Here is a 14,799-nt window from a genome sequence, read left to right on the forward strand (position 1 = left end):
GTGTAGAGTGAATTTCAGCTTTCCATCTCCATTGATGAATTCAAGTTTCAAAAATCTGCTGGAGGCTCCAGGAATTTTCAAAAAGTCGCTGGAGCCTCCAAAACGACTTGAAATTCACCGGCAGTACTTCGTAGCGTACTGAAATTACTTCGTTTGCAGAATAAATTTCAGTTTTCCAACTCCATTTGATGAATTCAAGTTTCAAAAATCTCTGGAGGCTCCAGGAATTTTCAAAAAGTTGCTGGAGGCTCGAAAATGACTTGAAATTTACATGCAGTACTTCGTAGTGCATTGAAATTAGTTTGCAGAATAAATTTCAGCTTTCATCCAACTCCATTTTGACGAAATTTTGTGGGAATTTCGAGTTTCAAAAATCTGCTGGAGGCTCCATAACTACTCAAAACGGCTTGAAACAGTTTCCAATCGATTTGACATGTCGAAAACAGGGTATAACCCAAATTTTAGCTTTCTTGGTCAATTTGGTAAAATTTTGATTTTTTCCCTCATTTTTGGCCTGAATTTGATTTTCAAAAATTCACCAAAAATCGAAAAACGCACCTTAGGACTTAAAATTTTGACAGGTGATAAATTTTTGCCTGATCTTTCGATCTACCTTTGTACAGTTTGAAAAATGTTGTGCAAGTCCTATGTTGGAACGCAAAATCTGCGATTTGGGCTGACCTCATGTCAATCAAAATGGCCGACATTTTGTAAGTAGGGCCACTTTTTTTTGAGGACAAGGGCTAGAAATGTTCCTTAGGACTCCACCTTTAAGAAAAAAGTTGTCCCAGAGGATCGACGGGGGGGGGGGGTGCAATAGATCCTTAAGCGGGCTCCCCGACTACTGAGGAAGATTTTTTTCGTTGAAAAAAAGGGTTACTCGGGAAAATTTTTACACAGAAATGGGAAATTCTCCAAAAAATTCACCAGGTCTGATTTTTCTTCTGTTTTTTTTCCAACTCGGGGATTATCCATACAAGGTGAACAATAACATTGTTGAAAATACTGAAGGAAGTTTTTTTTAAAGGTAGGTGAGCTCAACAAAATTTTAAACAAGAAGTACATAGGTAGGTAAAATTATTCATTTTTTTTATGGAAGTAGATTTCTGACGAAGGAACTATCATAGTCCGAGGTACCGAGGAAGATTTTTTTCTTGAAAATAAAGTCATATCATCATTGTTTGAGGGGCCGAACAAAATGTTTTCCTTGCAAAAGACGATTCTTTAAGAAAATTTTTACACAGAAATGAGAAATTTTCGAACAAATTTTCCAAGTTTGATTTACTTACCTGCATTCGTTTTTTGGCGAATTTTCAACTAGGGTGGAAGGGACAGGTTTACACAAGTGTTTCATCAAGACTCGGATTACAATGTTTGAATAGATTAATTCTTTTCGTGACTTGATTGTTTGGAAATTGAGCCGGGGGCGGGGGGCACAGCTTACATGCAAGGTTGTTTTGAATTTAGTAGTAGAGAATTAAAACACAGGGAATGATTTTCAAATAAAATCCAACTATTACAAGGTGTGGAAGCGCAAAATAAAAGCCACTGCAATTACCTACCATCCCTTCCATACGCCATCGTCTTGGTCCTAGAAACGAAAATTGAACAAATAAAACTAAATAGGTAAATCCAAACGTAGATTATTTAATTAATACGAGAAAAAAAACAACTCAATAAAGAATTTTAAAAATTGTAAAATAAGATCACAAAATATGAACTTAAAACAAAAAGAAAAAATCTAATAATAAATAAACGACGATTCACATTAATTTCAGCTACAAAAAATAAAACATTAAAAATACTCGAAACAACCGATTAAAAAAAATAAAATACATTGAATGTTAAATATATGAGTAGTTTACTTCTGTCGAAAAATAATTTTCTAATCATCGAATTCCTATCTAAAATCACTCAAAAAAATTAGCGATGACTTGTGGATTGAATCTATGAATCGCCGGTTGCGATGGCGGACTAATCTTACATTTTTTACAAAATTCGCGCACCTTCTCCGCATCGTTATCGAAAAACCACATTAGCAAACGATGCATCGTGCTACGATAAGAAGGATTACTGAGCATAGCATGAATATGCTCGATTTGCTCGTAATTAGCTATCTTCTGTAACTTGAAATCTATTCGATCCGCTTCGCTAGCAAAATACCATTTGGAAAACCCATCGAAAAATCGAAAACTATCTTCCAGATTCCAAACACGAAAGTATCGAACATCAGCAAGACGTTTTAGAAAAATCGCATCGATATTCAAAGACTGCTTAAAGGCTGTCATTTCTTCCTCGTTCGCAGTACACCATTCAGTCAACTCTTGCCACTGGTCAGCGTGAAATTGAAAGTTGCCAAAGTATTGGGTACGATTCGCGTATAGCCTACAATGGTTTAAAAATTTGCCTTTCATGGACTTTAATTTCCGCTCTGAAGTTACAAATCGACCAATTATTCTCTTGAAATCCGTAGAACGATCTTTATTGAAAGCTTCGTGCAAACGATCCAGATTTTTAGGGGATGACATGGACGCGAATTTGAACGCTTCGATATCTTTTCTCACATTTGAAAATATTTCGGCGACGAATTCGTCGAATTTGGCGAATTTCTCGTCATCGTGGAACATGATCAGGTCAAAGTGCAACCTGAGTAGTCGTTTACCCTGCTGCTGAAACTGACTCTTATCCTTCGAGCAAAAATTCAGATAATATTTCAAATCCGAATACATGCCGTGCTTGATCAATAACTCGAAAATACGTTTACAAGCCAGCAATTCCTTTTTGAGTTTTTCAACGTCATCGTCGTCCGGTAAAAATACGTCGAGGAATCGCTCCAAATACTCAGGCTTGGCTCGTAGGATTAATTTACGCCAATTCTTATGCCAAATCTGTTCTTTATTCAAGTAACGCCATTTGTCGAGCAGATCCAACATGAAATCCATATTATGACCGTAACAACTCGGAAATGCGGCCGAAGAAGTCGACAATCGGTGGAAAAAATCTCCTACGTGGCGATTCGAAACATCGTACTTCAAGTTATCCGTAGCTTTGGACCAGATTTCCATCAAAAACTCGTTGATTTGTTCGCATCGAGTATTATTCAAGCCAAGCTTGATATCGATAGGGTTGAATACCATTTTCCACAACTCGTGTAAAACCTGGAACAACCTGGGCTCCTTTTCGTAGACTGTATGTTCGACAACGGTCCAAAATTGATGCACGTGCTGGAAATACTCCTCGTTGGGGACCAAAAGACGTAAAATTTGAGAGGCTGCATCTTCGAACACTTTCGTAGCCAAGATACGGTTCAACGAAGGTAACGTATGCTTGATAGCTTCATCATTGGCTCGTTTTACGGATGCAACAGCCACAGGCAATTTTTCTCGATCTGTCGAGTGTGTGTTCCAAAAATACTCGAATGCTGGCCAATTACTCGCCTTCCGGGTGTTTTCCAATCGCGTTTTAACCGATAGGGTATCCTTGAGGGTGGTTTTTCTCGATTTCATTCGTCGATTCCAGTAAAGAATCAAACTGTGTTTATCGATGTTGAGATTTTCACCGACTCGCGCATCATTCGCTACAAAAGGCCATAATTTTCTGACGTGGTCTTCGATACAAAACTCGCAAGCTAATTTATACTTCTCTATGTTGTTGAACAGGTTCGAATTCAGGATGTTTATCGCCGTCGCCTTGAAACAAATACCGCCACAGGAATCGAGGGCCATAAGGTTAAAACTCTTGGAAAACGCGTCTCGAAAATCACCATCGAAGAAAGCCTGCTTCCCGTGAAAGTCGATCCATCTTTTCAGCTCGGCCGGAATCGTGGCGATTCTTTCGTCGATTTTGACTTTGAAACGAGGCGGAACGACGAGCATTTCTTCGCAGCTGAAGTTTTTATTCTGCAAGAACGAGCTGAGAGTGGGATTAGTCGAATTTGAATATTTGAATTGCCATAATGTTAAGGCTATTTCAGACGATGCTAGCAGCTGGAGCGATGATGGCTGGTTCATGAAACTGAACGGGTAGTCTTCTATGTCATCGGCCATCTTGAAGGAATCGAATCTGGGTATACGCGACTTTAAAGTATGAGATCACACCTGTAAATACACAAAAAAATACATCAGTCTTTAAAAAAGCAGCAACAAATAGCAACCTATTGAGTAAAAATGAACTATATACCTACTGTAGAATTAAATTCATAAGTTTCCTCGCGGTTGAAATTTCATGAGGAATTCAAAGCATTTAGTCCGGCATATGACAATAATAGTAATTGCACCCCCCCCCCCGCCGATCCTCCGGGACAACTTTTTTCTTAAAGGGGGAAATCTTAAGGAACATTTTAAAGCAAACTTGCCAAAAAAAAAGTTGGCCTTACTTACAAAATGGCGGTCATTTTGATTGACAGGTCAGCCGAAATCGCAGATTTTGCGTTTTAACATAGGACTTGCACGAACTTTTTCAAACTTTACAAAGGTAGATCGAAAGATCATGCAAAAATTTATCACCTGTCAAAATTTCAAGTGCTAAAGTGCGTTTTTCGATTTTTGGTGAATTTTTGAAAATCGAATTTAGGCCAAAAATGAAGGAAAAAATCAAAATTTCACCGAATTGACCAAGAAAGCTGAAATTTGGGATATACCTATTTTCGACATGCCAAATCGATTGGAAACGGGTTCAACCCGTTTTGAGCAGTTCAGGAGCCTCCAGCAGATTTTTAAAACTTTAGATTTTCACAAAATTTCATCAAATGGAGATGGAAAGCTGAAATTTACTCTACACTCCAATTTTAACACCCTTTGTAGACGACTTCAGGTGGGTTCAAGTAATTTAAGAGCCTCCAGCGACTGTTTTTGAAAATTACTGGAGCCTCCAGCAGATTTTTGAAACTTTAAATTTTCACAAAATTTCATCAAATGGAGATGGAAAGCTGAAATTACTCTACATTCCAATTTTAACACCCTCTGAAGACAAATTCAGATGGGTTCAAGTAATTTTAGGGCCTCTAGCGACTTTTTTGAACATTACTAGAGCCTCCAGTATATTTTTGAAACTTGAAATTTACCCAACATTAATTTATCAAATGGAGTTGCAAGCTGAAATTTACTTCGCAGACTACATGGTGGTTTCAAATGGTTTTGAAGCTTCCAGCTACTTTTAGGAAATTTCAATTCTTCAAAAAACCGTCATACAACCTTTCAAAAAGTTGCTGGAGGCTCCAAAACGACTTGAAGTTCACCAGCAGTCAACTTCGTAGCGTATTGAAATTAGTTTGCAGAATGAATTTCGACTCCCCATCTTGGTTTGATGAAATTTCGGGGAAATTTCAAGTTTCAAAAATCTACTGGAGGCTCCAGTCATGTTCAAAAAAGTCGTTGGAGGCTCTAAAATGACTTGAAATCCACCAGAAGTCGTTTTCAGAGGGTGTTAAAATTGGAGTGTAGAGTAAATTTCAGCTTTCCATCTCTATTTGATGAAATTTTGTGAAAATTTAAAGTTTCAAAAATCAGCTGGAGGCTTCAGGAATTTTCAAAAAGTCGCTGGAGGATCTAAAACGACTTGAAATTCACCTGCAGTACTTCGTAGCGCATTGAAATTAGTTTTTAGAATAAATTTTAGCTTTACAACTCCAATTTGATGGAATTTTGTGGGAATTTCGAGTTTCAAAAATCTGCTGGAGGCTCCAGAACTGCTCAAAACGGGTTGAAACCGTTTCTAATCGATTTGGTATGTCGAAAATAGAGTATATCCCAAATTTCAGCTTTCTTGGTCAATTCGGTGAAATTTTGATTTTTTCCCTCATTTTTGGCCTGAATTCGATTTTTAAAAATTCACCAAAAATCGAAAAACGCACTTTAGCACTTGAAATTTTGACAGGTGATGAATTTTTGCATAATCTTTCGATCTACCTTTGTAAAGTTTGAAAAAGTTCGTGCAAGTCCTATATTAAAACGCAAAATCTGCGATTTCGGCTGACCTGTCAATCAAAATGGCCGCCATTTTGTAAGTAAGGCCAACTTTTTTTTGGCAAGTTTGCTTTAAAATATTCCTTAGGATGTCCCCTTTAAGAATAAAGTTGTCCCGGAGGATCGGCGGGGGGGGGGGTGCAATTACTCCTATTGTCATATGCCGGACTAATTTCCATGAGGAAATTTCCGAATATTTAAAAAAAATGTTGAACCCAAAATCGTCATAATAATGTTTGGGATTTTTGAAAAAGGTGCCATGTGTTCGATAAAAAAAGGGGTTGGAATTTTGCAAGGAACTTTGAAAAATTTTCAAAACTGGATTATGATTTTTGGAAGTTGAAAAAATTCTCATTCGAACCTTTCTGAAGAATTTTGAACCCGAAATGGGGTCATGATTTTTGAGTTTCTGGGGGGGGGGGGAGATCAAATTGGCTTGAAATTTTGCGAGAAATTTAAATATTTTAACAAAAATGTTTTTTTTGAGTATTTTAAAATGAATTTTGGTTCCAGAATTAAGGAACTTTGAAAAATTTCCAAAACTGGATTATGATTTTTAGAAGTTGAACAAAATTCTCATTCGAACCTCTCTGAAGAATTTTGAACCCGAAATGGGGTCATGATTTTTGAGTTTCTGGGGGGGGGGAGATCAAATTGGCTTGAAATTTTGCGAGAAATTTAAATATTTCAACAAAAATGTTTTTTTTTGAGTAGGTATTTTAAAATGAATTTTGGTTCCAGAATTGGACGATAATTTCTGAAATGTTTAAAAACATGTGATTAGAGCATTTTTGAATAATTTTTACCGAAAAGTATGTCATAAATTTTGAGAAAGTAACACGCAATTTATCAGAATGGGTAGAAATTTTGAAAAAGTTCATACAGTTTAACGAATATACTCTTGAAGCACTTTATAAAAATTTTGAGCCTAAAATTGGGTCACGATTTTTCGGGATTTTTGAAAAGATAACGTGCAATCTGTCATGAAATGGCTTAAAATTCCAAGAGGAATACATAGCATTGCCATGAAGAAGTTTCTGAGCATTTTTGAAAAATTCCAAGTTTCTGAGCATTTTTGAAAAATTCCAAGTCTAAAATTAGCACATAATTTTTGGGTTTTTTGAAAAAAGATCATCGGAAAAGGGGTTGAAATTTTTTAACTAAAGAGAAACATAAAATACACGACAAGAAACGGTTCTCGAGCAGTTTTGAAAAAATTGTTGCCCAAAATTGGGTAATGATTTTTGGAATTTAAAAAAAATGTCCCATTCGAACCTTTCTGAAGAATTTTGAGCCCAAAATGGGGTCATGATTTTCAAGTTTTTGAAAAAAAGTACCATGCGATCTATCAAATTAAGTTGAAATTTTGCGAGAAATTCGAAGCATTTCCATGAAGTAGTTAAGTAGTTTAAAGCATTTTTGATGAATTTTGAATCCAAAATTGGTTCATAATTTTTAGGTTTTGTGAAAAAAAAGGGTCTGCGACATATCAAATTGGGTTGAAATTTTTCGAGAAATTCGAAGTATTTCCATGAAGAAGTTTTTGAGCATTTTTGATGAATTTTGAAACCAAAATTGGTTCATAATTTTTAGGTTTTGTGAAAAAAAGGGTCTGCGACATATCAAATTGGGTTGAAATTTTTCGAGAAATTCGAATATTTCAACGAAAATGTTTTTTTTTGAGTACTTTTTAAAAGAATTTTGAGTCCAGAATTCAGCCACGATGTTTAGGTCGAAGTTCGAATAATAACACATAGGTATCGTTTGAAAACGTTTCAAAAAATTTTTCTCAAGACGAAGGGATGATCATTTTTTCGTCTGAATAAACACCTTGGGTAATACACTTGTTGCTTGTATTTACAAGCATGTCTACGAAGGCAAGTGCCCAAGTAGATAGGAGGCTACTATCTTAAACACACGAGCAACACTAGAATAAATAAGTAATTAATAATGGGAAGTACTCACACGAACGAAAATACGCTGATTATTCACAATCTTCACATATCAAAAAACTTCTTCGAAAATTTGAATACAAAAACACTTCGAAATAAAATAAATAAACATTCTACGTAGATATAACATGTCAACACTACTGGCTTCATCATTCAAATGCCACAATTCGAATTCACACATAACACAAGTTGTTATGCACATCATCGATCTAACCACCAAACGCATACAAAAACATACGTGTAACTTTGATACACGTAACAACAAACATTTATCTATTTACCTATTCATTAAATTGGATCTGGCGTATTTTCGAATCTTATCCGGTCTGAACTCATAACCTCGATTAACACTCTGATCAGATTAGATCTTATTAGGTATAATTAATTACGTATATGTATAGTCGTATTAAATTTAATCCAGGCTGAATTAGTAGATAGGTAATCAAAAAAGCTCAAAAAAGTGACAAAATAAAAATCACACAAAAACACCACAAATTGATAGTAGGTCTGTTCTGGTTTTTAAATACAGAAAGTTGAACTTTTTCGAAATTTTTTTGACGAAAAAGCTACAGATTTGTTGGGAATTTTTGATATAACGAAATGAGAATTTTAGCAATTTTTGGCAAGAGCCAATTTTTAGCAGAATGTAGCAAGTCTTCAATAATTTTAATACAAGAAAGACAAGAGCTGTTTGAATTTGCCTATTTCTGACAAAAAAAAAAAAAAAAAAAAAACGAGACTATGGCCATTTTTGAAAAAAGTGAGGTCAATTTTTAGCAATTTTGAAAACGAGATGTATGGAAAAAGACAGGGTTTTGGACAACTTTTTTTTTCAAGTGAAAATATCAACATTTTTTTCAAAAAAAAGCCAACAATTTTAGCAAAAAGCAGACATTTTTTGAAATTACTTACGGTACCTATTGACAAAAAATCACATTTTTTGAAATTTTTTTTTTGAAAATCTAGACCTTTTTTACATTGTAAAAAAAAAGCGACACTTCTAAGTAATTATTGATAATTTCTGCTAAAAAAAGAGGGACTTTTCAATTGCTAAAAAACTAGCATTTTTGGCAAAAAGCAAAACCTTTGAACAATTTTTAAAAAAATAAGACTTTTGAAATTTTTGTCAATTTTTGAAAAAGCAATAATTCTTGACGATTTTTGTTAAAAAGCAAGACTAACAACTTTATCAAAAAGTAGGAGTTTTTGGTACTTATCTGATCCTTTTTTGAAATCTTTGTTGGAATTGGGAATTTTTTTTTCAAACTTTATAAATGGTTGAAAAGTCACACTTTCGGGTATTTTTATAGCCAAAAAAGCGAGACTTTTGGGTAATTTTTAGAAAGAAAAAAATCAGTTTTTTGAAAAAGAGCGATAATTTTTTGCAAAAACTATCTTTGATTGATTTTATGTACTTTCTTTTGAAAAAATATCTTACGACTTCATGAGCAAAAACTGATAGTTTCGAACAAATCTTTCGGGCCGAAAGATTCAATTTTTGGAAACGAGTATATAAGCCATTAAAATAAACTCCAAGAGCAAATTACGAGTAGGTACATATTTTGTTCCACTCACCACGCCAAACTCGACCTTCTATCAGCTTGAAAATGTTTCATCTCCGGCACAGCTTTACCAGGAATGCTTCGGAATTATTTCAAAAGTTTTAATTAATTCTCTTTTGAATTGTTGCCAACCATTTTTTTGAGGAGGGGGGGGGAAGGCTACATACGAACGAAACAACATTTTTTTCATTCAGTGAGGGGGCTCCATACAAATAGATCAACGTTGTTTAGAGCACTGAGGAAGGGTTTCTCTTGAAAAAAGAATTCCAAGAATTTCACCATTTTCATTTTCTACTGAATTTTTGCCATTTGTGTTTTTTTTGGGGGGGGGGGGTGGGGAAAGGCTCCATATTGTATGACGGACTGAGGAAGATTTTTTTCGTTAAAAAAAAAGGGTTACTTGGGAAATTTTTTACACAGAAAAAGGGAAATTCTCCAAAAAATTCACCAAGTCTGATTTTTCTTCTGTTTTTTTTTTCAACTTGGGGGTTATCCATACAAGGTGAACAATAACATTGTTGAAAGGACTGATGGAAGTTTGTTTTATAAGGTACCTAGGTAAGCTATTCAACAAAATCTTAAGCCAGAAGTAGGTAGGTGAAAATTATTTTAAAAATCAATTCTTCAATTTTTCAATTTTTTATTATGGAAGTAGACTTTTGACAAAGGGACTATCATAGTTCGAGGTACCGAGAAATATTTTTTTTTCTTGAAAATGAAGTTATTTTTGGGAAAATTTTTACACGGAAATGGAAAATTTTCAAATTGATTTGGGTACTTTTTTTTCGAAGAATTTGTAGAATTTATCTTGAAAAAAGTATTACAAAAATTTCAACTAATTATTTTTTCCCACTTTTTTGAGGGTAGGGGTAGGCTCCATTCAAAGGAATCAATATTGTTTGAAGGATCGAACTAGATTTTTCCTCACAAAATATGACTAGGTATTTAGGAAAATTTTTACACAGCAATGATAAATTTTCAAACAAATTTACCAAGTTTGATTTACCTGCTTCTTTTTTTGACGAATTTTTTACTATAGTGTGGAAGGAGGGGGATTTACACAGGTGTATCATCAAGACTCGGATTACAATGTTTGAATAAAATGATTATTTTCGTGTCTCGATTGTTTAGAAATTGTGGTGGAGAGGGTGAGCAGAGCTTCCATGCAAGGTTGGTTCTGAATTTAGTAGATAATTAAAACACAGGAAATCATTTTCAAATGAAATCCATCAACTTCAAGCTGTTGAGGCGCAAAATAAAAGCCAAACGTAGATTATTTAATTAATACGAAAAAAACACAACTCAATTAAGAATTTTAAAAATTGTAAAATGAGATCACAACATATGAACTTAGAACAATACGAAAACACCTAATAACAATAATAATAAATAAACGATACACATTAATTTCACCTACAAACATAAAATGACTAGGTAGGTAGCACATTGAAAATATTCGAAACAACCGATTTATAAAATGAATACATTGAATGCTAAATATATAAATTATTTAGTTCACTTTTAACGAAAAATATTTTTTAATCATCGCATTCCTATCTAAAAATCACTCAACAATTAATCTTAATCGATCATCGATCGATTCTACGAATCACCGCGGTTACAATGGTGCCGATGGCGGACAAAAATTACATTTTTGACAAAATTCGCGCACCTTCCCAGCATCGTTATCGAAAAACCACATCAGCAAACGATGTATCTTCCTAAGACAAGCGGGATCATTGAGCATAGCACGAATATGCTCGATTTGCTCGAAATTAGCTATCTTCTTTAACTTGAAATTTCTTCGATCCGACTCGTTAGCAAAATACCAGTTGAAAAAACCATCGAAAAATCGAAAAATTCTTTCAAAATACCAAATATGAAAGCATCGAATATCAGCCAGACGTTCTAGAAAAAAAGCATCAATATTGAAAGACTGCTTAAAGGCTGCAATTTCTTCCACATTCGCGGTGCACCATTCAATCAGCTCTTGCCACTGGCCAGCTTGAAAGTCGCCAAATCGGTGACGAAGCACATATTGCCTACAATGGTTTAATAATTTGCCCTTCAGGAATTTTAATTTCCGCTCTGATGTAACAAATCTGCCAATTATTCTCTTGAAATCCGTAGAACGATCTTTCATAATCGCTTCGTGCAAACGATTCAGATTTTTAGGGGATGAAATCAACTGGAAATTGAACGCTTCGATATCTGTTCTCGTATTTAAAAACATTTCGCCGACGAATTCGTCAAATTTAGCGAATTTCCCATTATCGTGATACATGATCAGGTGAAAGTTCGATCTGAGCAATCGTTTGCTCTGCTGCTGAAACTGACTCTTATCTTTAGAGCAAAAATTCAGGTAATATTTCAAATCCGAATACATGCCGTGCTTGATCAATAACTCGAAAATACGTTTACACGCCAGCAATTTCTTTTTGAATTTTTCAACTTCATCGTCGTCCGGTAAACATGCCCTTAGGAATTGATCCAAATACACAGGCTTAGCCCGTAGGATCAATTTACGCCAATTCTTATGCCAAATCTGTTCTTTATTCAGGTTACGCCATTTGTCGAGCAGATCCAACATGAAATCCATATTATGACCGTAAAAACTCGGAAATCCGGCCGAAGAAGTCGACAATCGGTGGAAAAAATCGCGTATGTGGTGATTCGAAATATCGTATTTCAAGTTATCCGAAGCTTTGGACCAGATTTCCATCAAAAACTCGTTGATTTGTCCGCATCGAGTATTATTCAAGCCCAGCCTGATATCCATAGGGTTGAATACCATTTTCCACAACTCGTGTAAAACCTGGAACAACCTGGATTCCTCTTCGTAGACGGTATGTTCGACAACAGTCCAAAATCGATGCACGTGCTGGAAATACTTCTCGTTGGGGACCAAAAGATGTAAAATTTGAGGGGCCACGTCTTCAAACACTTTCGTAGCCAAGATATGGTTCAACGAAGGCAATGTACGCTTGATAGCTTCATCGTTGGCTCGTTTTAGGCATAAAATAGCCTGCTGCAATTTCTCTGGGTCTGTCGAGTGCGTGTTCCAAAAATACTCGAATGCTGGCCAATTACTCGCCTTCCGAGTATTTTTCAATCGCGTTTTAACTGATAGGGTATCCTTGAGGGTGGGTTTTCTCGATTTCATTCGACGATTCCAGTAAAACATCAAGCTGTGTTTATCGATGTTGGCATTTTCACCGACTCGCGCATCTTTTGCCACAAAAGGCCATAATTTTTTGACGTATTCTTCTAAACAAAACTCGCAAGCTAATTTATATTTTTCTATGTTGTTGAACTGGTTCGAATTCAGGATGTTTATCGCCGTCGCCTTGAAACAAATACCACCACAGGAATCGAGGTTCATAAGGTTGAAACTCTTGGAAAACATGTCTCGAAAATTACCATCAAAAAAATCCTGCTTCGCGTGAAAGTTTATCCATTTTCTTAGCTCTGCCGGAAACGTGGCGATTCTTTCATCGATTTTGACTTTGAAACGAGGCGGAACGACGAGCATTTTTTCGCAGCTGAAATTTTTACTGTGCAGGATCGAGCTGAGAGTGGGATTAGGCGACTTTGAATACATGAATTTCCATAAGGCTAAGGCTATTTCGGACGATTCTAGCTGCTGGAGCGATGATGGCTGGTTCATAAAACTGAACGGGTAGTCTTCGATGTCGCCGGCCATGTTGAAGGAATCGAATTTGGGTATACGCAACTTTGAAGTATGAGATCACACCTGTAAATACACAAGAAATACGTCGGTTCGTTGAAAAAGCAGCAGAAAATGACAACCTATCGTAAATGAACCACTGAAGAATTATATTTAAAAGTTAGGTAGGTAGGTAGGTAGGTAGGTACATTGCGAAAGATCAAAATGTAGTGAAATTTCGTGATGAATTCAAAACATTTCCATGAAGAAGTTTTTGAGCATTTTTAAAGAATTTTGACCCCCAAAATTGGCTCATAATTTTTGTGTTTTTTGATAAAATACCATCGGATAAAAGGGGTAGAAATTTTGCAAGAAAATCAAATATTTCGACAAAAAACGGTTCTCGAGCATTTTTGAAAAAATTTTTGTCAAAAATTGGGTTATGATTTTTGAAATTAGAGAAAAAGTGTCATTCGAGCATTTTTGAAGAATTTTGAGCCAAAAATTGGATCACGATTTTGAGTTTTTGCCAAAAAAAAAAAGGGCCAGGGTACTTGGAAGTTTTTTCTCAAGACCAAGAGATGATCATTTTTGAATCTGAACAAACATCTTATAGGTATACATTTGTTACTGTATTTTGAAGCAAACTATGAAGGCAAGTGCCTATGTAGATACTATCTTAAACACACGAGCAACACTATACAATAAATAAGTAAGTAATTAATAATGGAAAGTACTTACACGAACGAAAATATGCTGATTATTCACAATCTTCACATATCAAAAAACTTCTTCGAAAATTTCAATACAAAAACACTTCGAAATAAAATAAATAAGTACCAAACATTCTGCGTATAACATGCCAACACTACTGGCTTCATCATTCAAATGTCATAATTCACACATAACACAAGTTGCTTATATGCACATCAAACCACCGAACGGATACAAAAACATACGTGCAACTTTGATACATGCAACTACATACGAGTACAAACACTTATCTAGGTCATTTCACCTTTCAGTAATCATTGGTACGAGTAATAATTTAAAGTAGGACCGATAATATGTACGTAAACCTGTACCTCCAAGTATAGCTTCCAAAAAACCATTCATTATTCAAAACGAACCTTGTAATTTCGACTGTAAAATACTATCTCATCTCATAAACTCCACACGATTAAAAAAGAAAAGATGATCAAATCTTGTCAGATCAAATTGGACCTGGGGTATTTCCGAATCTCATCCGGTCTGAATTCATAAACTCGACTAAAACACTCTGATCGGATCAGATTTTATTAGATACAAGTAGTACGTATATCTGATCCAATCATTTTTAGTGCCTAATCGTAATCAAAAAAGCTCAAAAACTTGACAAAAACAAAAATCGCACAAAAAACACAAAACATCACAAATTGATAGGTATGTTCTGGTTTTTATGTTCAGAAAGTTGAACTGTTTCGAAATTTGTTTCACGAAAAAGCAAGATTTTGTTGGCAATTTGTGATAACGAAGTGAGATCGAACTTTAGCAATTTTTGGCAAAAGAGCCAATTTTTAGTAGAATGAAGCGAGACTTCATTGCCCATTTCTGACAAAAAAACGAGACTCGGTCATTTTTGAAAAAAGTGAGACTTTTTGAAACTTCTTGCAAGA

At 35.1% G+C, this 14,799-nt stretch overlaps 2 protein-coding genes across 2 annotated transcripts; both read right to left on the reverse strand.

Moving 5' to 3' along the window:
* Positions 1-1,627: 1,627 nt before the first annotated feature.
* LOC135837552 (uncharacterized) lies at positions 1,628-8,237 on the reverse strand. Its single transcript, XM_065352863.1, has 2 exons — positions 7,929-8,237; positions 1,628-4,097 (listed from the first exon to the last, which is right to left on the reverse strand). The coding sequence occupies exon 2, from the start codon at positions 4,044-4,046 to the stop codon at positions 1,911-1,913; it is 2,136 nt and encodes a 711-aa protein (XP_065208935.1). The 5' UTR covers positions 4,047-4,097; positions 7,929-8,237; the 3' UTR covers positions 1,628-1,910.
* A 2,502-nt stretch (positions 8,238-10,739) lies between these two features.
* Positions 10,740-14,218, reverse strand: LOC135837568 (uncharacterized). Its single transcript, XM_065352886.1, has 2 exons — positions 13,886-14,218; positions 10,740-13,231 (listed from the first exon to the last, which is right to left on the reverse strand). The coding sequence occupies exon 2, from the start codon at positions 13,178-13,180 to the stop codon at positions 11,096-11,098; it is 2,085 nt and encodes a 694-aa protein (XP_065208958.1). The 5' UTR covers positions 13,181-13,231; positions 13,886-14,218; the 3' UTR covers positions 10,740-11,095.
* Between the last annotated feature and the right edge of the window lie 581 nt (positions 14,219-14,799).

The sequence above is a fragment of the Planococcus citri genome, chromosome 2, assembly GCF_950023065.1.
Source record: "Planococcus citri chromosome 2, ihPlaCitr1.1, whole genome shotgun sequence".
In the NCBI taxonomy this organism is placed as follows: domain Eukaryota; kingdom Metazoa; phylum Arthropoda; class Insecta; order Hemiptera; family Pseudococcidae; genus Planococcus; species Planococcus citri.